General features: G+C 41.3%; 1 protein-coding gene and 1 long non-coding RNA gene across 4 annotated transcripts; one reads left to right on the top strand and one right to left on the bottom strand.

Moving 5' to 3' along the window:
* Positions 1–205: 205 nt before the first annotated feature.
* SKIC8 (SKI8 subunit of superkiller complex) lies at positions 206–24,383 on the top strand. Of its 3 annotated transcripts, none has more exons than XM_051982419.1 (13): positions 206–321; positions 777–944; positions 1,201–1,250; positions 2,175–2,202; positions 2,746–2,851; positions 5,022–5,194; positions 9,493–9,641; positions 10,997–11,090; positions 11,459–11,552; positions 18,072–18,164; positions 18,772–18,850; positions 22,866–22,971; positions 24,152–24,383. In XM_051982419.1, the coding sequence occupies exons 3-12, from the start codon at positions 1,239–1,241 to the stop codon at positions 22,953–22,955; spliced, it is 918 nt and encodes a 305-aa protein (XP_051838379.1). In that variant the 5' UTR covers positions 206–321; positions 777–944; positions 1,201–1,238; the 3' UTR covers positions 22,956–22,971; positions 24,152–24,383. The 3 variants fall into 3 exon arrangements, with proteins under 3 accessions (XP_051838379.1, XP_051838380.1, XP_051838381.1); XM_051982420.1 differs by lacking the exon at positions 206–321 and adding an exon at positions 343–362; XM_051982421.1 differs by lacking the exons at positions 206–321; positions 777–944 and having other exon boundaries at positions 2,180–2,202.
* On the bottom strand, positions 21,397–24,145 carry LOC127552049 (uncharacterized). Its single transcript, XR_007951230.1, has 3 exons — positions 23,885–24,145; positions 22,603–22,701; positions 21,397–21,724 (listed from the first exon to the last, which is right to left on the bottom strand). It is a non-coding gene; the product is annotated as an uncharacterized LOC127552049 (long non-coding RNA).
* Positions 24,384–24,432: the final 49 nt, after the last annotated feature.

Raw genomic sequence — 24,432 nt, 5'->3', positions numbered from 1 at the left:
GGAGAGGTTGGTTCGAGGAGAGACGGGGGCGGGTACAAGGGAAGCTGCAAAGGTGAAACTGATATCAAGAAGGTGAAATTGACCGAAATGGAAGTAGCGGAGGTGAAATGGACAACTCTGCTTGGGGACACTAAACCTTGCCGCCGGAGCCGGACGCCTCGCGGGGGCTGAAGCCCCTCCCACCGGGAGGCAGCCCCGTGCCCATTGGTCGCGCTCGGTGGGGAATTCTCAGCGTAGAAGCTTCCTGCACACATGCGGACACTCGGCTGCTTCAGTCGGACGTCACGGCCTAGGGCTCCCAGAAGCTGAGTCGACCGCCCGGTGCGTGGGGAGAAGTCAGGGCCTTGCCCACCCTTTTTCAGGTGGAACCCGAGAGCAGACCCCGGGACTCTTACCCGGCCGCCCCGCACTTCGCGGTGATTGTTGTGGCTGTGTTCACGCTCTCGCCCCTCCCATTGCCCCAGCTGGGTTTGTTTCCCCACTTCCATGTGGTTTGGAGAGAGGGGCGGGGCCCTAAAAGTGGGGGCGGAGTCAGGACAAATGGGCGCGGCCTGAAAGCCGTTCCAGCCTTTCCTTCCCTTTCGCTAGCTCTTCGCCTCTTGAGTCCAAAGAAAGAGGCGGGGCCTGGCCGCAGTGGGTGGGGCCTGGGCCGCTCCCTCTTTGACTCTTTTACTTTAGAGCCCCGGGGCAGGGGGGGCGGGGAGGAGGGCGGGCACTTCTCCTTAATCTAAGAGGCGTGGCCTGAGGGCGTCTCATCTTTGTTTCCTTTCCTCCAGAGCCCATTCCGGAGCGAACGGACTCCACAGTGCCGCGTGGCGCGCATTCGGAAGCTTGTCGTCATCTCTGCGCGCGCGCCGCCGTCCTCAGGTCGACGTCATAAACCGGCGCCGCTGTCGCTAAGGAAGAGGTTGAACCGAGCACCACTGCAAGAAATCCCGGAGCTGGTGAGTCAGGGGTCGGGGGAGCCTGGGGGGCGCGATGGAGGGGCGACTTGCTCCCCTTGGGGGGGGCGTCTGCCAGGGAAAGGGTAGAGCGGGAAGTCCGCCTCGGACCCTACTCCCCGCCCGCCGGAGGGTGCTCCATGCCCAGGGAATGGGGGGGTAGAACCAAGGAAGGGGTTTGGCCGGGGGATAGAGGGGCAGCTTCTGGGCGCGGGCTCCCTTCCACCGAGGCTGCCCCTAAAACGCCTCCTTTTCACAGAACATTCCACCCTGTGCTGATTCTCCTGGCCTGAAGAAATGAGCGTCCAGGTAAGGGGATGTGTGACCCCGCACCCGAAGCCCGGCCCCCTCCTCAGCTGCAGTGACACCCCCGCTCCCCGGGAGGCTCCATGTGTGCAAAGTAATCTTGGCCGTGGGGGTCGGAGTCAGGACAAATGGGCGCTTGAGTGCCGGGCAAGGCACTCAACTCAGTTTGCCCGCTCTGTAAAGTGGCTTGGAGGAGGAAGTAGCAGCTCCTTTCAGGACCTCCGCCAGGAAGGCCCCAAAGGGGGTCGCGGAGTTGGACCCGAAAAGGCTGAACGAGTCCTGCAAAGGCCCTTTCCAGGCCAGTAACAGGTGACATAAGGGTGGCCCTAGAAGTTACGTCCCTGAGATATAAACATGCCCGAAGATGCTCTCTTCCCTTCTGGCACCACCTTGTATTGGGGGCATCCTCTTCGGACTTCCCAAACTGGGCTTCAGGACCCCAACTTAGGATTTACTGTCAGGAAATGTTTGCTTTGTATATCTGTCATATATTCCTGCATACCCTGGGTTTCTTAAAAATTTCTTGGGCAAAAGGGGAGTAAGCGGAAAAAAAATTGAAGAAGCCCTGTCCCGCTGGCCTCTGAGGTTCCTCTCGGTCCAGAGCTTTGTTCCTTTGGCCCCAGAAAGCCTAAACAGGGGTCCTCAAACTTCTTAAATAGGGGCCAGTTCACTGTCCCTCATACTGTTGGAGGCCGGACTACAGTAAAAACAAAACCTTTGTTCTGTGGGCCTTTAAATAAAGAAGCTTCGTAGCCCTGGGTGAGGGGGATAATCGTCCTCAGCTGCCGCATTTGGCCCGCGGCCGTAGTTTAAGGACCCCTGCTAAAATATTGTTAGGAGAGTGTTGGCTGGATAAGGAACAGGTGAGGAGAGTTTTGTCTTTGGCCTCTGGTTCTCTGTGTAATGGCATTCCTCTTCTTTTTTCAGTACAGCATCCTCTTCAAGCAAGAACAAGGTATGAAAGCTCTGTTCCAACCTTCATTTCTCACCAGAAAGCAGCATAATGTAGATATGCAGTGGTAAAAGAAATTCTTCACTAGATCCTCTCTATAATACTGAAATCACAGGATTGGTCTGAAAAGATAGCTCTGGGCAGATAGTATTTTAATCCACCAAGGATCTGTAATATGACTTTGGGCCAGTGGACTGCATTTCATGGTTCTTCGGAAACTTTCCAGCTACCACCTCCTTTTTAAAAACCGTGTTCTCTTGTACAGTTTATAGCTATTTTAATCTTTTGGGCTTTGTTTGAATAGAAAGGTAATATATCTGCTCCAAACTCCTCCATTAATGGAGGCATGGAACTAGATAGGTAAATTTTATAAATACATGATTGAAACAGATTTCAATATCTCAAGGACCTCCAATTTCATTATTGTGGAAATTCATTCCGTCTGCAAACTCCCTGCCATAGCATGCATTTTTTGAGTTCTTGTGCTTGAAATATTTTATCACCTAGTAACTAACTCTTATGAATAATCATTTTTCCTTATCCTAGCTCATGATGATGCCATCTGGTCAGTTGCTTGGGGGTTGAATCAAAAAGATAACTCTGAAATGATTGTCTCTGGATCCCTGGATGATCTAGTCAAAGTGTGGAAATGGTGAGTTGATTTTTCTGAGAATAATAGACTTAAATAAAGTTTCTGAATTTTCATCAGGTTACACCATCTTTTTTTTTTTTTTTTTTTTTTGGCTTCAACAGTGGTGAATTTAAATTGTAAAGAGATATAACATTTTTTGACATGGCTAATGTGGGACATTGTTTTTACCAAACTACTTAAATAGAAAAAATATCATCAAATTAAAAAAAAAAAACCCTCAAATATAAAAAGTTACCTTGGAAATCAAAGAAAAAGCAAAATTGCAAACAAAAAATGACTAGAGTTGATTTTTTAAAAAATGATCTATTTTTCTAAAATGATTAATAGAGAAGAGTAAATTACCAAAATCAAGAATAAAAAAAAGGAATTCACAATAAATGAAGAAGAAATCAAGGAAATTGCCAATGCTAAATATATATATTAATTTGTAAAGGACAAAGCTGGGGGGAAGGAAGCCAAGATAGGCTCATAGGCGAATTCTATCAAATATTAGTTTCTTTATTACATATGCTGTTTGAAAAGATAACATTGCATCTTACTAAATTCCTTCTGTGAAACAAATGTGAGCCTGATACCCAAAGTGGAGAGAGATAAAATTATAAAATAATAGTTCTCAGTCTAATGAATATTGATACAAAAATATTAAGTAAATTGTTTCTAAGGGTTGGATCTATTCCAGAAATGTAAAGAAGGTTCAACATTTGAAAGACTTTAGTCATAAAATACTATGTTAAAAACAAAAATCATCTTTAGATGAGGAAAAGACCTTTGATGAGATTATGTTAAAAACAACAACAAAAAATCATAGGAATAACTGAACCTTTTCTTAATATGATAGATATTAAATGTTTAAAACCAAGAGCTAGTATTATTTGCAAGTGGAAGCTTTTCTAGTAAGATGACCAGTAAAGTAGAGGATCTTTGTCACTTTTACTCTTTGACTTAGTTTTAGAAATGCTTGCTATATCAGTAAATCAAGGAAAACAAATTAAAGGAATAAGCAGAAGAAAATTATCTCGTGTCACCAAAGAGCACCAGAGGTGAAATCAGGAAAGCATGAATTCAGATCTCATCTTGAGAAACTTATTGTGACCTTATGCGAATCACTTAACCTCTGTCTGCCTCATCTTCCCCACCTGAAAAGGGATAATAGTAGCACCTACCTCCCAGGGTTATTTTCAGGACAAAAATCAGATGATATTGGTAAAAAAAATTTTGCCAAACTTAAAAAGCTCCCAAAATGACACCTGTCATTGTTAGTGAGAGGATAGACTAGTTAAAGAAGCTTAGACATTGAAAGAAAAAATGGAAACATTTGTAATTTGAATCAAGTAAGACATAAGCAAGATCCAAAGTAATCAAGTCTTATAGTCTCATTTTCTGTATATCCAAGGAGAGTAACTGCTAAAAACAGGACATTCTGTTCATGATAAACTGTTTAAAAAACTGGAAAGCAATTGGACAGAATTGAGGCTTCTGCTACTTAGCTTATACCGTTTACCCTGAAAACCTTTGAATAGATAAATAACCTAAATATAAAGGGTGACTTTATTTAAAAAAAAAAAATAGGGAATAATAGAGAAAGGTACCTTGTAAAACTAGGTAGGGAGAGGATTCTTTAACTAAACCAGGGAGAGTGGTACTAAATACTAAAGTACTATTTTAATGCCCACTAGCTAATACTAAAGAAAATCAAACAATTTTGATTATATAAAATAGCAAAGCCTTTGCATGAACAAAATAACCTAGCTAGACTTAGAAGCAGTTTGTTCAAAAAAAAAAAAAAAGTCTTGAAATATATGTGCTTTGACGCCTATATCACAGACTTGGTTTACGTTACCTATAAAGTGAAGAGGTTGCACTCTGGTTTCTGACCCTTTTGGCAGCACAGTGAGGATGTGCTGGAGTGGCTCTTGTTCTTGTGAAAGTCCAGTGCTTCAGTTACTGCGAAAATTTGATACACACAAAGAACAAGAGGCCTATGACGCTGCTGCTCTTTACATAATTTCATGTTACTGCTTGTCCAACTTAGCTTCTTCCTGTAATTGATTGTGTCTCATAGAAATGATTAGCAATGCAAAACAGCATCCAAAATTTTTGTGTTCTGTCAGTGTAATTCAGGAGAAGTAATAAATGATCATTTTACTTTGTTGCTTTCCCCTTGTTAAAGGAAAAGTGAGAAGCTAGAGTTACAGTGGAGTTTGGAGGGCCATCAGTTGGGTGTGGTTTCTGTGGACATCAGTCAGTCTGGTGCCATTGCCGCATCTAGTTCACTTGATGCCCACATTCGTCTGTGGGATTTGGAGAATGGCAAACAGATGAAGTCTATCGACGCTGGCCCCGGTAAGACACTTCATTTTTTGTCTTGCACAAGATAGAGTAAGGCTGTTGCCTTTACTTGCTGAAGAGAGTTTCATAGAAACTCTGATAGGGCAAATCTATGGCCTTATATAGCAGATGTTTTATGTGATTTTTTTTTTTTAACTCTCTGCAATATTTTCTTTAGTTACATATACGTGTGTCACATAATAGATGACTCATTAGAGAGGACACCAAAAGTGCACCAAAGTAATCTATTTTTTAATGTATTTTAATTTTCCAAATCCATGTACAGATAGTCTCCAACATTAACCTTTGTAAAACCCCAGGTTCCACATTTTTTCCTCCTTCCTTCCTTGTTACCTCTCCTCTCCCCAAGCTAGGTTAAACATGTGTAGTTCTTCTACACATATTAAAATATTTGTCATGCTGTGCCAGAAAAATCATATCATAGGGAAAAAAAAAATCAAGAAGGGAAAAAAGCAAACAAGAAGAAAAAGATGAAAATACCGTACTTTGATCCACATTCAGTCTTCATAGTTCTCTTTCTGGAGTCTATTGTCATCGTCTTGAATCAGCTCATTGTTGAACAGAGCCGCATCCATTACAGTTGACATCACATAATCTTGTTGCTGTGTACAGTATTCTCTTGGTTCTACTCACTTCATTTAGCATCAGTTCATGTAAGTCTGGAAAGATTTAGACCTGGAGAGGTTTTTCTGAAATCAGCCTGCTGATCATTTCTTATGGAACAATAATATTCCATGACATTCATATGTTGTATCTTATTCAGCTATTTCCCAAATAATGAGCATCCACTCAGCTTCCTGCCACTTCAAAAAGAGCTGCTACAAACATTTTTGCACATGTGATCCTTTTCCCTTTTTTATGATCTTTTTGGGATACAGACCTAGTAGAGACATTTCTAGATGAAAGGGTATGCACAGTTTGATAGTCCTTTGGACAGAATTCCAAACTGCTTTCCAGAAGTAATCTATTTTGTGTATAGACTGACAGTGTCCTAATCTCCCATCTTTATCTACTTTAGGATTCTTAGCCCTTGCTCAGACACTTCAGTCAGTGAAGTTTTGAGTGACCATCTGTGTTTCACACAAAAAAAGCAGACTTTGTTCAGTCACTAATACCACTGCTACTTGAGTCCCTTGTGTGCATAGAGTAGGCACATCAATGCTTGTTGAGCCAAATAGCCCCCCCCCCCTTTTGTGGTTTTTATTTGATAAAACAGTAAGATAAAAAAGGAAAACAAAAAAAAAGAAATACAAAACAAACGAGAATGTTGTATGCCCAGCAGAATATTAGGAAGGATTCAAAATATATGATAATGAATTACCAGATAAAAAAAGTATATATATTAGTAGCAGAAATTATATTCATGAATGACCTTTACATCTTTGTAAATTGTCCTTTGGTTCTCTGCTGCTCATCTTATTTACTTAATTCTTTTTTCCCCCTTTTCACCGCCTCCCCCCACCTCTCCCAAGCAAGCTAGTTAGGAAAAGGTATATTGGTGTGTGTGACACACACACACACACACACACACACACACACACACATACACACACACGTACGTCTTTCCTATCCTTGTTGCCTCGTTAAATTAATTCTGCTCCCTAATTTGCCTTGCTATTGCTTAACTTCCCCCCACCCAAGGATCCCTTCCTTGTCTTCTTCCCTCACCCTTTGCATCTCCATCTGCCTACCTTTCTGTCCTTATTTCTTTGTAGATTTTGGCGGGTGCTATATTCTTCATGTTATATGTAGTGTTACCTATTGAACCCATTCCCAATGTGAGTAGGTTTTCAGAACTATGAGCCTGCCACCTCCCCCCTCTAATGCCTCTGTTTATTCTTCCTCTGCATCTCATTTGTATAACATGATTGTTATTTTTACCTTAACGCTGCCTTTTTTTTTTTTTTTTTTTGAGCTACCCTATTGTTAAATTTTCTGTTAAGTTCAGGTTTGCTTAATAGAAAATCTGAAAATCTGCAGGTTCATTCAGTGTCTATTTTTTTTTTCTTATTCAGGATTATAATTTTGCTAAATATAATATTTTTGGCTGCAGACCTAGTTCTTTTGATTGTCAGTAGATATGATTCCAGGACCTGTGGTCTTTTATTGTGGCTGCTGATAAGTCTAGTACAATTCTAATTGTAGCTCCAGCATATTTGAAATTTAATAATTAAGTTTCATATTTAATAATTCAAATATTTTTTTCTTGTTTCTTGCAAAATTTTCTCTGATCTGGGGATTTCGAAATATGGCAATGATGTTCTTGTGTGTTTTCTACACAGAATCTCTTTGTAATGGTGATTGTTGGATTTTTTCTAATTCTACTTTCTCCCGCATGTTCTGTCACTCCACGGCAATTTTCTTGGATTATTTCTTGCTTTATTGTGTCAAGGTTTTCTTTGTGCCAGAACTAATTATGTCAGTCTAATTATTCTTATAATTTAAGTTCTTGGTCTGTTGTCAAGATCTGTCATTTTTCTTGTTTCATATTCTGTTCTATTTTCGCATTCTTTATCATCTGTTTTGTTATTTCATGATCTCTCATAGCTTCACTAGCTTCCCCTTGCCCAATTTTAATTTTCAAAGCATTATTTTTATCTTTGAGACTCTTTTTCTGGTTGGTTAATTTTTTTTTTTTAAATAAGTTTGTTTTTCTTGGATGGTTTTAATTTTTTTTCTTTAGTTTTTCCTCAATGTCTCTCATTTGATTTTTGAATTCTTTTTTTTTTTTTTTTTTTTTTTTTTTTAGTTCTTCTATAAATTCTCCTGGGCAGGAAGCCATTTCACATTATTCTTTGGAGTAGAAGCTTTTTTTTTTTTTTTCTCACAAAAGTGTCCTCTGAAGATGAACTCTGGTCTTCCCTGTTCCCATGGTATTTTTCAGTGATGGGGTTCTTTTTTATTTATTTTTTAAAGAAGAGGTATTAGTGTAAACACCTCTAATCATGAGATGGGGGGATGGTGCCTCTGGCTTCCCTTCAGCTCTCCCCTCTGACCAGGAACCCCAAACCGAAAGCTCTCCGTTCCTGCAAATGCCCGCAGCCGCCAATGTCCCTGCCCTGCTGCTCCTGCACTCCCGGTTTGCTGGCTCCTCTCACCCAGGGCTGCCTCTCAGCAGCACAGCCAGGCCTGGCGTTCCCAATAAGCCAGGTTTCTCTCGGTCTTCCTGGACTCAAACCTTGATTCCACAAACAGTCCAGGAGGTGGGTGAAAGTGTCTGTGATTCCTGCTGAGGCTCCAACCCCACCCAGGCAGCCCCAGGGATCCCCACTTGGTGTTTCTGGGGAGCTGGCCCGGAGCTGTTTGCACTTCAGGCAAGTTTATCCCCAGCCCAGGGTTGTCTTTTGATCTTCTTGCATCAAGGTGCATCAGGAGGATCCCTGTTCTGCCCCAAACCTTATGGATTTTTCCCCAGTCTGTGCTCTCCCTGAGGCACAAATTTGTTCTATTTGTGGAGGAAATCGGGAGAGCTTGAAATTTACTGACCTCCGCCATCTTCCCAGAATCCTCCTCCTCTCAAATAAGCTTTTAAAAAGTTGACCAAGCAAATCTGCCCTGGGGAGTGGACAGTATAAAGCATGACCATTATGGGACAGTGAGATTGGAGTGTGAAATTCTCTGCTACTTAATAACTTTCATTTAGAGTTTTTACAAAAGCAGATGGGTTAGTTTTGCCTTTGTTAGCCTTTTTATTAGGAAATTTGCTGGCATCTTGGGCACAGCTGCCTAGGGCTGTTCCTGTGGCCTTGTCTTTTCAAAGAGATTCTTTGAGTATTCTGGTGACTTAGCTCCTTGAAGACAGAGACGTTGGAATTTCAGTGCTCAGCACGGGATCTGCATAAGGTGGGCCTGTGATAAATGTTCTGAGTTCCATTAAGAGCTCCAGCAGACTGGTCTTGTGGACTGTAGACTCTGTTGAGTAATGTTATGAGGTATGAAAGTTTGCTTAAACTCGAAGCAGTAATACCATTCCAAGTCCCAAGCCAAAAGCTGGAGAAGTCAGTGTTTTTATCCAGACTACGCCGAGGTTTAGGATTGTTAAATTGTATCCACAGTTAAATTTGTGAGGTACATGGAAAGAAAAGATGATGAGAATTGAAAGCTCAACTGTGGAATTTATAAAATGCATCCAACAGTGACTTCTATTAAACAACAAATGGGTGGACAGTCTGTTAAATTTTATAATGCAAAAATGTCTAATTTAGTGGGGGGAAAAAAAGAAAAAACTAGTAAAAGAACAGGCTGGATGACCATGGAGCGATCCCAGTAATTGTTGTCTTTTCCCTTTCCAGTGGATGCCTGGTCCTTGGCTTTCTCACCCGATTCCCAGTTTTTGGCTACAGGAAGCCATGTAGGGAAAGTAAACATTTTTGGTGTTGAGACTGGCAAGAAGGAATACTCTCTGGATACAAGAGGAAAATTCATCCTTAGCATTGCCTATGTAAGTGATCCTTTCAATGCTGTGCTCTCACCTCATCTTGGCTGTTTTTCTTCCAGCTTTCTCATCTTCCTTTTTTCTGTAACACAGCAGCATATACAGTGGATGAGATTTGTTCTCTGGGTCTATTTAGGTGCAGATCTAGCCACACCACATCAGACCCGGGCCAAAAGTCAGCAAGAGGTCTGAAAGGACAGTGTGGTTGGTAGTAGGTCTGTAGGGTGGCCCTCTTTGAATGACCAATATTTATTTTGTTTTTCTGCTACTTTCACTAACATTTTTCATTCTTGTGGATTGCTTTATTTTCATTCTTCCCTTTTTGAGGCAGAATTTGAACCTTCCCTTAATTCCACTGATATATATTCTATCATTTTGGGTGCCTATTAAGCTTGTGTTTCTGTATTTAATTTTGTTTCTTGGTTCCTTTCTTATTGCAGAATTTTTTTTTAAATCAAAGTTTTGGTTTTTTTTACTTGTTATATCAGGTAAGTTTGTGCCATTTACTGTTTTTTTTAATGGACTTTTTCCTTTTAATACAGAATCAGATAGTTCTAAATTTAAAATGAGTCATCCTCACTCCACTCCCCCTCCCCGTCCAAGTTCACTGATTTATATTCTTCTGGTTTTGTTAGGGGGTGGATTTGTAGTAGTGATTGTTATCAGATGCTCCTAGCTTCTTAACTAGGAGAGTGTAGTAGGAATAAAGCTTTAGTGATTTTTTTTTCTTGCTGTTTGGAGCTTTTATTTCAGAGTATCTACAGATTTCCTCCAACTGTCCCTACCTCCTTGCTAATTCTCTTAAAATTCAGGACAGGTGGGGCAGTAACAATAAGCATCAGTTCTCTCTTCCCTTTTGGTTCCAGGGTTGGGGATAAGATGGCTGTAACTCCTCAGCTCTGGTAATATCTGGAGCAGCTCAAACCTCCTTCCCTCCTCTCCCCTCTCTCCAGCTTGCATAGTGCTGGATAGGTGCTGGCTGCTTTTGGATCTGTCCCTGCCCTTTCTTCCCTTTCTCCCACTGACCTTTCCCCTTGCTTTCTGCTCCCCTGCTTTTTCCCTTCACTGTTCCTCTACCAACTTATTCTAATTTTGTTTTGAAAATGTTTGGGAATTGCCGTTATTTACTAATTGAAGCTATAGAGTATTTAACTTTTTTCATTTTAGGTTCAGTAAAAGACCGTTCCAGCAATGTTCAGATGAAATTTTATATGTATATCCATATGCTTGTGTCTGTGTATATGCCCCTGCATATCTATCTCTGTATCCATATATCTATATATATCTGTATGTTGCGTGCCTCTGCCTCTCTCATGTTCCCACAAGTCAGCTGTTGTTACTGTGTCCATGTCCTCTTGCAGAGTCCTGATGGGAAATATCTGGCCAGTGGAGCCATAGATGGAATCATTAATATTTTTGATATTGCAACTGGAAAACTTCTCCACACGCTCGAAGGTACGTGTCTTCTTCGCACATTCACACAAGACGCACCGGGTGATCGAGACATCTTTTTAGCCACTGGTCTCATTAAATGGTAAATGAGTTTTGCCTTTGGAGACTCAGGAGATCATGATCCCAGTGATCTCCAGATGAAGTCCGGTGGCGTGTCATGTCTGATCACTGATTGTCTTGGCTTAAACATGGCAGTGCTCATATAAAAGTGAGAATAAGCCATTGAGGCAGAAGAGGTTGGGGTGAAAAGGGCTCGTGAATCAAAGGTCCTGTGTGTCGCATGGCCCTTGGAGGACCCTCCCAAGCAGCAGTAGGGTCTAGGTCAGTGGACTCGTTCCCCCCAGATTAATAGTATCTCTTCTGAATTTCAGGCCATGCAATGCCCATCCGCTCTTTGACCTTCTCCCCAGATTCCCAGCTACTTGTCACGGCTTCAGATGATGGCTACATTAAGATTTATGATGTGTAAGTTGCCGTTTCCAATGAAAGCGTTATGGTGAACACTTGTAGTGCCCGGGCCAGTCAGCCAGGTTTTGGACTGTTGGGGTCACCTCACGCTGTCTGTCTGAGCAGGACGGCTTCTGAATCCCGACCTGGCCTCAGGCTTTGGGGATAGGCTCTGTGGGCAGGGTTAATTCATAAGCAGCGTCCTTCTCCTTCTTTTAAAGTAAATACCCAGACAGCTCTGGGAACTTCTTGACAGGGATGTTCTCACGTGTCTGCCCATGGTGTGCCGTTCTTGGCCTTCAGCACTCACATGAGAGATGAGACCTTCCTTCTTTTTCGATATGGCAGAGATTTCCTTGAAATAGTTTCCTTTTGCTCTCAACATATGAGTAACTCATCTTTTTCATTTACACATTTCTTTTTAAAAACTCTTTCACTCTGGTCCCTACATAATTCCTTGTTAGTAATTTGTTGCAGCTTCTCACGCTCACTCTCCACTGCATTCCTCTGGTGTAGGAGGCAGTATTAATAAAGGCTAACATTATAGGACTCTTTAGGATTTGCAGAGCTTTTAACAAATCTTGTCTCATTTTGCCCTCAAAACAACTCTGGGAGTTAAGTTTTATCATCCCTATTATCCCTTGCATAGGATCATACAGCTAGTAAGTATCTGGTTGAATTTAAACTCAGATATTCTGTATTCCCAGTCCAGCATTTCACCCACTATGCCTTTTAGCTGCTTTCAAATGGATTTATTTTTATAAATATTTGTTATTATTGTTTTTATTTTTCTTCTTAGTTGTGATTAGCCAGGTAAATCAAAAATGACTCCCATGTTGGTGATAGTAAGTTGTATCAGACTTTGAAATGAATAGAATGTAGAGTCAGAATGTGAAGATTCAAAGAATCTTCAGCCAGCCAGTAACAGATAGTAGGATTATTCAGTGCTTTTACATCTGATATTGAAGCCATTTCCGAAAAGCCCCCCTTTTTTTCCTCCTTTGAGGAATAGCAATTTTCTCATCCCATTCTGAAAATGTCCCAGAGTCTCAGGAGTCCTGTCGTCCACCTGGCCCGCACAGAAGTCTCCTTAACTAGCCCCTCATAGACGTTTTGGATTGTGTGGATGGTAAGAAATTAAGTTCAGTTTACCAAGAAGTCGTGGACTTCAGAGATCTCTGAACACAGATCTTTTTATCGACAGTTAAGCAAATTGAGGTTAAGGTCCAGAGAGGAAATGTGATGTGCCCTGGAGCCAGGGCTGTAACCCAGATCTCCTTGTTCTTGTCCTGAGCTCTTTCTGTCACACCACACTGCCTCTAGCTGCAAAGTGAGAAGGTTGGAATAAAGGGCCAACCAGAGCCATTGCCACTTTGAGCCATGGGGGCGTCGGGTTTCCCCATGATGATTCAGCTGGCACCAAAAGGGCCGGAAGCCTGACACTGTACTCATGCTTCCCTCAAAACTTGTTTCTTTCTGTTGACTGTAGCACAGCCTTCCTAGACCCAGAGTCTTCCTTCAGAGCCTTCTTTTCTTCTCTCATGGTCTGTGCCATAGCTCATTCTTCCCCAACCAGTCAGTGATCAAGTCCTTGCCAGATGAAGTCCCCACACAAGGAGTGAAGCATTCCTCCCTGACACTGGTGCATTGTCATGGCAGGGAGCCAGGGGAGGCCCACAGATGGACGGAAGCAGCCCCAGAATTTCAGTGTCTTTGGGTCATTGTCCTGAACTAAGCTCCCAGCTTTAGCCGAGACAGGCCCAGGCCATTGTACCACGCTAATGTCCTCTGTCCTGCCCTCAGCTCTGGCCAAAGGGAGCTTTTTCTCTCGCATTTTTCCTGCTCTTTTGTCTGGATCTGGCTTTGGATCCTGCTTACCTTGTTTCAGATTTACTTCCAGCCCTCCTTCCCCCATTTGATTAAAAGCTACTTGAAAGCAGGGTGATACATGTCATCCCCAGTGTGACCTTGGTGCTTTGCACACAGTGGGTGAGTGAATGTTCTGTTGCCAGGCCAAGGTGGATGTGGAAGCCAAATCAGAAAAATGAGTTGGTATTGACTGGTTCATGTTGTATATTTGGGCTCTTGCCTTTTTATCACCAATTCCTTTTCTTTGATGCTTAAAAAAGCAGTGATGGTAGCCTTCATTTTACAGTTAAAACAGTCGCCTAACTTGTCTTGTTCAAAATTGAATACAATATCCTTCCACATGTGCTTTTTTGGCACATTCCCATTCAGATATGAATCGGACTGGGAGGAATAGAAAGGGCCTCAGACTTAGAATCCAGTCCTGGCTTAGTTACCACTTGCTGGCAGCAAGTCACATCCCTAGGCTCTAGTTTTCTCACTGGCACAGTTCTAGATCATTGGGATTAAATCATCTCTAAAGTCCTTTCCAGCTCTTATGTTTTGTAATTATAACAACTGACAATTCACATAGTGCTTTACTATTTACAAAACCCCCAAGCTACTATTGCCCTTTTATAGAGGTCAGACAAGCTAGTGAGTGTTGCAGGTAGTATTTGAACTCAGTTCTTTCGGATTACAAGTTCAACACTTATCTACTCTCCTGATGTAAGAGCTCTCATTTTTTACCTATGGTTTTATGTACTATTTCACTAGCTTTATGGCCTGATTCATGTGGATATTCCCTCCCCCAGTACAGAGTAGAGCCCATCCACCACCCATGCCATGCTTGTCGGTGTCATTGCACAAACACTCATAGATGAACTGTGCACATTGGAGACCTCTGAATGTTCTGGAGGTCTCAGGATGACCAGCTGTTTCCCCTCTCACTGCATGGCATCTCCTCTGTTTTCTAGCCATCCCCTTTCCTGACGAACATCTCTAGACCACATCATTGCTCAAGTTACATCAACCTGCTCTCCTGTCTTTGCCCTTCAGATAATCTTCTCTTTGGATTCTTTGGAGTCTGTTCCATGACTCACAGCCAGCTATTATCACTGGAAGAATATAGATCTTAAGACTTTTTACATCATAGATATTCCCTACCTCCTCATCCTTCTCAATTGAATTTTATTCCTCCCCTCTTCCCTTCCTTGAAAGGATAAGAATTGAAGGCATCCTTATTGTGTCCCAGTTCCAGGTCATTGAGTCTCATCTAGAGCCAGCAGTGGTTTGTTCATTACTCTTCTTTTCCTGTTTCCTTCTGTGTTTGTCATAGAAATCTTCTCAATGCCTCATCTTTGTCATTTTCTGCAGCATAGTAAGATTCCATCATATTCATGTTCTGGGGTTCTTCAGCCATAACCCAGTTAATACCAACTTGTTTCTCATTTTGTTTTGTTTTGTCTTGTTTCACTCTAAAAAGCACCACCATGTCAATTTTGTTACATGTTGAATCTTTGTGTTTTTTATTTCCTCAGGGTAGATACCTAGAAGTAAGAATTCTGGGAGTTCAGTCACTTTCTTGAATAATGACAACTTGACATCTAGAATGGGTTACACCACATTGCAACTCATTCATGTTTCATGAATCCAGCTTCCAAAGTTCCTTGAACACATACTGTTTCCATCTTTAGTTCATCTTTACCAGTTTATATGCAGCAAACTGAAACTTCAGAGTAATTTTAACTTTAAATTTTGCTTAATATTGATGATTTTTGGAGTAGACTTTCATGTGGATATGGATCAATTTGAAAATCTTTTAAGAAAGATCTTCATTCCTATCTTTTGACCACTTGGGAAATATTTCTTGTGGTTTTATGTTTTGTTATTTTAGATGTCAGATTTACATTGGTGATAATCTGATGCAAATATTTTCTCACTTCTATTTCTATTTTAATCTTTTATGATCTTCTTTGCTCCTTATTTGGTTGGGAATTGTCCCTAACTTGTAGTACTTAGTTGTCTAAGGATCACTAGAATCATTGGAAACAGAGTGCAGTTTAACTTAGTGCCTTTCTGCACTGTTTCTTGAAGATCTATGTACTGATAGAAAAACTCTTCGGGCTATCCTCCAGTTACACCTCCATGTCTGTGCAATAGACATTCTGCATCTCTTTGGTTTTCCCTGTGTAGATTGTCGGCCTTGTCTCTTTGGAATCTCTCTGGATCTTCCCGAAAAGGCCCTGTTGTATTCTGGTCCTTGATGCAATTATAGCATGATGTCATATACAAACAGGAGCAGCTGGATTACCTTACTTTGGAGAGAGGCCCCTTCCTCTGTTATGTGCCATAGACCCCCTTGGCAGACTGTGAAGCCTATGGACTCCTTTTCAGAAAAACTTTTAAAAATTCATAATTGAAAGAAATGTTAAATTAAATTTAGTTAGAGGTTAATGAAATTAAAGATGTGATTTTCTCCCCCACCCCCATCCAAATTCACTTGACATACCTGAAACCTGTTCTAGATCTAAGGTTAAGAACTCTAGCTCTCTAGGAAATTCTTCTTCCATATCTTTCATGACAGTGAAGAACACCATGAGGGACCATAGAGAGAACTACAGTTTATTTTTCATTTGATGTTTATCTTCAAGATTACTGAACAGATTTTTTTGTTGTTCGGTATCATGGAGTCACATAATTTTAACATCTTCATGAGAAATATCTTTTGGGAGAATTTTGTAAGCCTTCTTCCTTCCTCTCTCCACTCCCCCATGTCAAATGTGTTCTATAATCTATAAGTAAACACAGTGGGATCATGTATTCTCTATAGCTTTTAGTCATTTGTATGATATCTACTATCAAAATTCATAATGCTTTTATAAAGCTTTTGAATATATGTAAAAATAAATATGTTTTGGTAGTAATGTTCTTTCAGGTACATTTTTTGAAATAATGCCATTTATGTTTTTTTCTCTACTTCTTGGATATCTTTTCCATTCAACTATGTTGGAAATCAATCCCTCCAGTGTTCCCACAATTTTGTTAACTCTTAAAAGATTTTTTTTTTCCTGGGTTTGTTTAGTCTGGCCAATCTCTTCCCATCTTCATCTCCTTTGGTGTGACGACTCTTTTTCTAGAACATATTAGGAAGTGTGAGCCCGGATGTGGAAATTCTAGTATCATCAATGACAAAAGGTTTGTTACAGCAAACAGTGTTAGCAGATCTCTTTTTGTCTCTTTTTCATCTTTCCAATTTTACCTATAAGTGGTTTTCTGCTTGCTCTGGGCTCAGTTGAGGCCTTTTCTCCTCACTCTCCTTTGCTGTTTTGGGAACAATATTATTTGTAATCTTCTAAGATTGTTATCCTTTCACTGTTGTGAAGGAAGTTATTTCTAAGCCAGTGACTACCATCTTTTCCCAATCACTTACCAAGGAAATCAAGTGTTTGTTAGTTAAAAAGGTTTCTATTCTTGGCTTCCTCGTTGTGAGAATTGCACTTTGATTTTTGTATAAAATTTCTATACCTCTTGGGCTTTTGCAACATGATTGTTGGCATTGTAAAAGTATTTATCTTCATGCTGATCTTTTGTTTTTTGCTTATTATGAGCATTATGAGACAAGATGATCAAGTATTCCAGTAAATTTTGTATATTGCCTTTGAAATACTGACTTCACTGTGCCTTTATTTATTCATCAAGGAGAACCTACGTATTACAACTTCCTCATATTTTCCAGTTTAATTTATAATCAGACTCCTTATTAATATGGTTAATTTCCCCTAGTATTACGTCAAACACTTTGGACACAGAGATTTCACATTGAGATTATCATCAATTCATGTTTGTAGATAATCCAGCCACAGTGGTCACCTTATTTTCTATGATGCTGCCACAGTTATTCCAGAGGCAGGAGGGACCTGCATGAGACCAGATAACTCATGGCTTGTGATGGGACCCCAAATTACCCAAGTGATCCCCAGCGTATTGATGAGGAATTTCCCCATAAGGAGGATGGTCCTTGGTTGTCAGGACTGTATTTGAAGCCCTTCCAGCTTGGCAGACCCTGCCTCTGGTTGCCTCAGAAACCAAGAGTTACCGTCCCACTAACCAGAGGCACCTGAGCAGCAGGGTTTCCACAGTGTACCATGTGGGCAGTGTTTTATCTGATCCTTAACCAGCCCTGTAAAGCAGAGAGCGCTCGTATTATCTGGTAAATGAGAGAAGAGACGCCCAGAGAGGTGCAAGTACATTTCCTGAATAGCTCTCTGGGTCTTAGATGGCTCCGGCAGAACCAGAGAGGGACCACACAAGCGGAGATGGTCCTCGCGTACTCTCTTATCATGGAAAGGAGAAAGCAGAGCCCCAGAGTGACCTCACAAGGAGCGGCTCTGGACTATGTCAGTGTGTAATTGACCTTGCACTTGAACTTGGGGGCTTCTGGCTCAATTCCAACATGTCCTCCCATACACCATCCAGATTGTTTAATCTGGGAGAATCTTAGGTGCTGTGGGGTCGCAAGTATTGATTTTTTTTTTTTTTTTTGGCTATAGTGTAATAGTTTTATAGAAAAGTTAATTTGGGTAGTTTCCAAAGTCTTTTTAAGGTTGTCAGGTCAATCAATTGTACTTACAGTCTTTACTTGAAACAAATATATTTTCATTTTCTTTCAATTTGTTTCCCTTCTAACAGGCAGCATGCAAATTTGGCAGGTACACTGAGCGGCCACGCATCCTGGGTGTTGAATGTTGCATTTTGTCCGGATGACATTCACTTTGTATCCAGGTATGAAGAGTTCTTTTTAGTTTTATCTTCAGGTGTGTTTGCCTCTTCGTAAGCCCATTTGAAGTGGTTGGTGGTTTTGTTTTTTTTTTTTTTACACAAAGACACTGAAGTGGTTGCCACTCTCTTCTCCAACTCATTTTAGAGATGAGAAACTGAAATAAACCGGTTAAGTGATTTGTCCAGGGTAACACAGCTAGTGTCTCAGGCTGGATTTGAACTCAAGTCCTCCTGACTTCAGTGCTGTAATTACTGTGCAATTTAGATGCCTGTCAGAATTCTTAATTCTTCCTGGAAATGAAGATTAATTATCTCCACCTACTTTTCCGTAAATGTGATTCTTACTCATGAGGTGTGGTGTTTTATTGCAAAACACTGTGTTTATATTCTTGAAAACTTTTGTGGTTTAAACACATTTTTAATGCTGTTTATAAAGATCATTTCCTGGGCTCTTTGGAGTTATTGTTCCCTCCTTTATCTTTAGGGTCGCTTAGTCTCAGAATTAGATAACCTTGTTTCAATGTCAAGCCTTCTTGGTTAAGCATTTTAAACAGTGCTTTCTTATTGAAGTGGAATGTAGTTCACTAAATATCACTTTGTTGTTTTCTAGTTCATCAGATAAAAGTGTCAAAGTTTGGGATGCCGGAACAAGAACTTGTGTCCATACGTTTTTTGACCACCAGGATCAGGTATTGTGCATGTTCTTGGGTCTTGAGGTTCTGTTTTGCTTTTTCTTCTCACTGAATAGTATTTTATTTTTTCCAGTCATATGGAAAAAAGTCTTCAACATTCACCCTTTTAAGATTTGGAGTTCCAAATTTTTTTCTCCTTTCCCCCTCCCCAAGACAGCAAGCCATCTGATATAGGCTATGCATGTACAGTCACAAACACACCTCCACATGAGTCATGTTGTGAAAGAAGAATCAGAACAAAAGGGAAAAAGCCCAGATAGAAAAGACAAAACAAAAAGTGAAAATAGTTTTACTTCTGTGTCTGCATTCAGACTCAGTAGACTTTGTGGATCGCATCTTTCATCATTAAATCTTTTGGAATTGCATTACTGAGAAGAGCTAAGACTCCTAAAGTCTTACATCAAAGCTGACCATCTCACTGTGTGGTGTTCTGTGTGCCATGTTCTCTTGCTTCTGCTCACTTCACCCAGCACTGGATCTTGTTTCATGTGCCTGTGCATTTTTGGAGCCCTAAGGGCCCCATGGTCCCTTGGCCTTCCCCAGCTGGCCATGAATCGACCTGATTCAGTCTTGTCTATACTTTTTGATCATGGAACAGCAGATAAAACAGCCATGCCTTCTCGAAGCATTCATGTACATCTTTCATCTCTATTTTCTTTACTGGCATTTCTACCACCCTAATCTGGGCCTTTGCCCCTGATTGCCCAGCCCTTTTCAAAAGCTTCTAGCCTGTCCTCTAAGCTGTCTTTAACACACCAGCCCAACAGCAGTCCTCTTCTGCTCACAATTCTTCACCTAGCACTGTCTTATGTAAAGTCCAGTCTCTGTCTGGTATTCTCCAACAGCCTCTTCTGGCACCTGGAACCACAGCTCTCTCTGCTTTCTCCCATGTACATCACACTCAAGGCAAACTGGACCCTGCAGATTTCCTAGAACAAGCCCTGGATGCCTTTGTGAAGGTCTTCCCTTTTTCCCTGAAACGTGGGCTCTGGCTTTTCTTCCCTCCCCTCCCCAAATCCCTGCCGGCTGCCCTTTCTCAGAGTCTTCTCCTTTGAATGCTGGGTAGCCCTGCTTTTGTTGCTGCCCCAGGGTTTTCCTTTCTGATCATTTCTGCAACGTGTTTTTCCCCTTGCTGCATCTTGTGCAGTGAGGATGTGCTTAATAAATGAGAATAGAATTGGGTGAGTTTTGAGGTCCACTGCCAGCTGTGGCCCCTGTTCACCCGGAGGGCCCCATGAGTTCAAAGGCTGGGATCCATCTGCCGTTCATTTCACACGGGCTTACTGAGCGTGCATTATGTTCAGGCTTTTTTTTTTCACTCCAAGGAAGATACAGAAATAAAGACACAGTGTCTGCCTGCCCTTGGAGAACCTAGGGTCCAAGGGGAAGGACAAGGCTATTCCTAAAATGGTTAGTGGGGCTGATTATCTGAAGGGGTATCCTTGGAGGCTGTGTCTTGCCTCACCAGTTCTGTGGCTGGAGACGGGTTCCGTCAATCCCTAGGGCTTCCACTTCTCATCTCTGCAGCGGGCTTGATGAGGCATCCCGGAAACCAGTTCCATAAACTCTGCCAACGGGTCAGAATGTGGTTAGGCCCTGAGAGAGGGAGCAGATGCTCAGGACTGCCATCATCACTGGGGGAGCCCTCTGAAGCAGGCCCAGATGGGAGCAAGGTGGAAGTCCAGAAATTACAGAAAGAGGGTCAGAGATTATAGGGCAGTTTTCCTGAAGAAAGTGTGAGAAGTACGGGCCAGAGCAAAGAAGTCCTTCAGAGCTGACTAGACTTTGGCTGTAGCTTAGTGGGCAAGAACATGTGTGAAGCAGGAGGGAGGGGACTAGAGCTTGGCAGTAGGAAGCCAGAGGGACATTGGGTCAATGTAGATGAGGAAAATTACCTCCTCACAAAAAGGAAATCCCTCATCAATTCCCTAGGACGTGTCTGATGGTCCACATCTGGGTAGTACAGGACTTGCAGATAGCCACATTTGACCATAGTCAAGCTGTGAGAGAGTTCAACTCTCCTGAACATATGTGGCTAATAAGCAAACACCTAGGAGTTTTGCTACATTTTGGACATGAAGTGATATAATTTCTCTTAGTGGTTCCTAGTTTTATTTCATTTAACCCAGTTAAAATGGAGCTAGGAATACTTTCACTGACAATTTCTCTGCTTACCTCTTAAACTGGTGGAGAAGTGAAACCCTTATATATCCATTCATTTGCTGGCTGGTAAAGTGCTTTCAATTCAAAGTATGGTATAAATATGAAGTTTTAAATTTTCTTAGTAAACATTAAATTAAAAAAGATTCTATTATGGAACTACTTTTAATAAACCATCTCTTTATGAGAAAATGATTTTATGGGTTTTTCTCATTTTGATAAAGATTGAAAATATTTCTCTCACCTTTTCCTTCCCCCCTCCCCCCCAACTCCCCACTTAGGGACAGCTGTAAGTATATATATTTGGGTTTGAATTTTAATCTTCAGTTAAGTTGTTCCTAACAGTATGACCCAGATCTTAGTTTTGACAAAAGTATGAAAACTACTGAACATGCATATTTTATTTGAGAGTTATAAATCATGTAGACAGCTGCTCATATCGTATTACCTGTCAGAGGTCGCTGCTCTTCGATCGGGTGCTGTGTTTCATTCCAAACAGCTTGGCTTGGAGTAGACCCTTGAATGGGCCATGTTGCTTAATGGGACCATAATCCAGCTTGCTTAAACTCATTCACAAAAGCATGAAAGTGATGGCTAGAACTTTTGGAGGACTTTCATCATTTTCTTCTCTGGTGACTGACTCCACTTTAGGTGGAATTCTTGTTCCTGGACAATTGGCTCTCTTTCCATCCAGATAGAAAAAGTTATTCCCTGGAAGAAGAAAGAAATTCCTCATTTGGGGACTGGGAAGAGGTGAAGAAAATGCATTTGATCCCTCTGTAGGGGAAGAACTTCCACTTATTGGCCTTTTCCCCAATTAGCTTAATGAATGTGGGGTTCCAGTGACTGCCAGCTGATTGGAGTAACTGGAGGGAAACTTATTTTTAGAACAGTCTCAAAGTTCCCAGAGTCCTTTGAGGATTCATTCCCCTCCTAGAATTAAGCTTGGGATTTGAGAGATCTCTGAGTGTAAATCTTGAGCTCTCCCATCTCAAGGCCATGGCTGAATCTTGTGCTGGCCACACGAGCAGCTGGAGACGGAGCTCCCTCGCTTTAGATCTGCAGGGAGGCTGCTTGCCAATGACCCTGGTCATAACAGGGGTGAAGCTGGGATGTGAACTTGGTTTCTCTGACTGAAAATCTAGTCTTTTGTTCAATACCTTCAGTCTTGGTGTGTGGGTAGCCTAGTCTACCACAGATCCTGGCTCCTCTGGGCTTCATCCGTCAGAGATTTAAGATTTGGAAAAGCCCCTAGAGACACCCAGGTAGCAGGGGCAGGATCTGAACCAAGATTTCCTGATCTCAAATTTGGTGCTTTCCCTCTTGCCAAACATGCCCTTTGACCTTTGCTGTGGGTGAGGGAGGGACTGAGACAGACACATGTGTCCTGAAGTGCTAGTAAATTATAGAAATGCTCAGGAAGAGCATTCTTTGTATAGCCATCGGCCATGTGCCAGACAGCACTATAGGAACACCCAAGTTCCAGTCTGGCCTCAGACCCTTATCTAGTGGAGTCATCCTAGGCAAGTCAATTAACCTGTGTCTACCTGAGTTCTCATCTACAAAATGGAGATGATAAAGTTACCTACCTCCCATAGTTGTGAGGAATCAGTGAGATGACATTTGTTCACATGCTTTGCTAATCTTAAAACCTTGAGCTGCTGCTGACTGCCTGGTTCATTCTTGTTCTGGAATGAGAAATGAAGGTTGTCACGTGCTGCTTCATGAACATTTTCTTCCATCTTCACAGTTCTGATGACATTCTCTATCCAGTATAATGGAAAGTTTAGAAATATCACCAAATGTAGTAAAGGCATTAATGGGTGTGACCTTTCTTTCCTTTTGTTTGCAGGTCTGGGGAGTGAAATACAATGCAACTGGCTCCAAAATTGTGTCCGTTGGGGATGATCAAGAAATTCATATCTATGACTGTCCAACTTAATCACACTCCAAACCGGGTAGGCTATTACTGGGTTGGGGGGAAATGGAATAGAGAGAGGGATGGACCACACACCATTCCCCACCTTTGTAAATGTTAAGAGAAGGACCTGTGGAACACTGCATTGTGCAGAAATTTTGATATTTTTGAATACTCTTGATATGTACACACAAATTTATATATAGCTGTCATTTTCATTCTTTTAATAAAGAATGCTGTGTTCTCTTCATAGATAATTAGCTATAGTATGAAATGTCTTTTAAATACTCTTATTCCCTTTGCTTTTTCACACAGTATTTTTTCTAGTGGACAGGCCAAATAAGTCTGAACAAATTCACTTGGACAAAGAACCTCAAGCCACTTAATGAATGTCTTTTGAAATGAAATGTTAACATTGTCGAGAGGAGACAAGTTTTGCTTCCAAGGAGCTATTTAGTTCTATAATCTTTTCTCCTTTTATTTTACTGCTTCAAACAGAGCTTATGTACCACTTAATTCTAGGCATTTAATTCTTTGTTTCCCAGTGATTTGATTACAGACAAGACTTAGCAACTTTTCATTAAGTAAGTTACACAAAAGTTCTTTTGTATAACTACTTGGAAGTTTTAGTTATTGAAACATTGCTATGAAAAACAAACAAACATTTAATGTAGCTAGAAGGGGAAGAGAAATTGGACCTATAAGAAAAAAATGGGGGAAAAAGCTAGAAGAAGAGTTAGAGAAATTGGACCTATAAGAAAAAACTATATTGACAAAAAGACAGAGGGATTTATATTTGTTAAATTTTGTAGTTCTGAAATATCAAATGATGTCTTTGGTTCTGGAGCATCAACAGCTTTCAGGGAACTATTTCAGAACTAATAATTGCTTGGTCACCTAAACACCTCAGTTTTCTTCTTTGCAAAGTAGGGACATTATATTCAGCTACTTACCTCTTTGGAATGGTAGCGTGGAAAGCCCTCCACTTAATGTACTGTAGAAAGGATACGACACAGAAACTGACTTGAAGTGGAGTGATAGTCCATGTGAAGTAGAATTTGATGTCCTTAGGATGAATAAGGGGTTGTTAGAAAAATTTCATAGGAAACGTGGGCTGGCCCAAGATGCACACAATCTCCCCTTTCTAAGTATGATCTTTGATCCAGTTCCCTTTGGAATCTTCAGATGAAGTCACATTTTAATTCCCTTTTCCTTTTCAGTTCCCTTCTCTGTAGTAATTAGAGAATTACTCTTAGACTAGCATAGAATGGGTGAGAACTCAAGTGTCGACCTCATCCTGCCTCACGTCTAGCATGGTTTAATCAAGGATGAGTGATGCGAGTCAGAAGACACGGATTCAGGCCCAAGCTGGGACTCGATGAACCTCGGAGCCTTCTGATAATTTTTCTTAATAAAATGGGGATAAATATTATCCACATGTCTGTATAACAAGGTGATTGTATGGGAGTTGCTTTGTCAATGATCAGGTGCCTTTTAATGT

The sequence above is a fragment of the Antechinus flavipes genome, chromosome 2 (assembly GCF_016432865.1).
Source record: "Antechinus flavipes isolate AdamAnt ecotype Samford, QLD, Australia chromosome 2, AdamAnt_v2, whole genome shotgun sequence".
Lineage (NCBI taxonomy): Eukaryota > Metazoa > Chordata > Mammalia > Dasyuromorphia > Dasyuridae > Antechinus > Antechinus flavipes.
Note: the sequence above shows the minus strand (reverse complement) of the source record. Positions and strands in the feature narration are given on the sequence as shown.

What these genes read in the sequence shown, in the direction of transcription:
- SKIC8 (XM_051982419.1), top strand. An exon ending in ACTTCTCCACACGCTCGAAG is followed by an intron (nt 11,091 to 11,458) that starts GTACGTGTCTTC and finishes TCTGAATTTCAG; the next exon opens with GCCATGCAATGCCCATCCGC. An exon ending in GACATTCACTTTGTATCCAG is followed by an intron (nt 18,165 to 18,771) that starts GTATGAAGAGTT and finishes GTTGTTTTCTAG; the next exon opens with TTCATCAGATAAAAGTGTCA.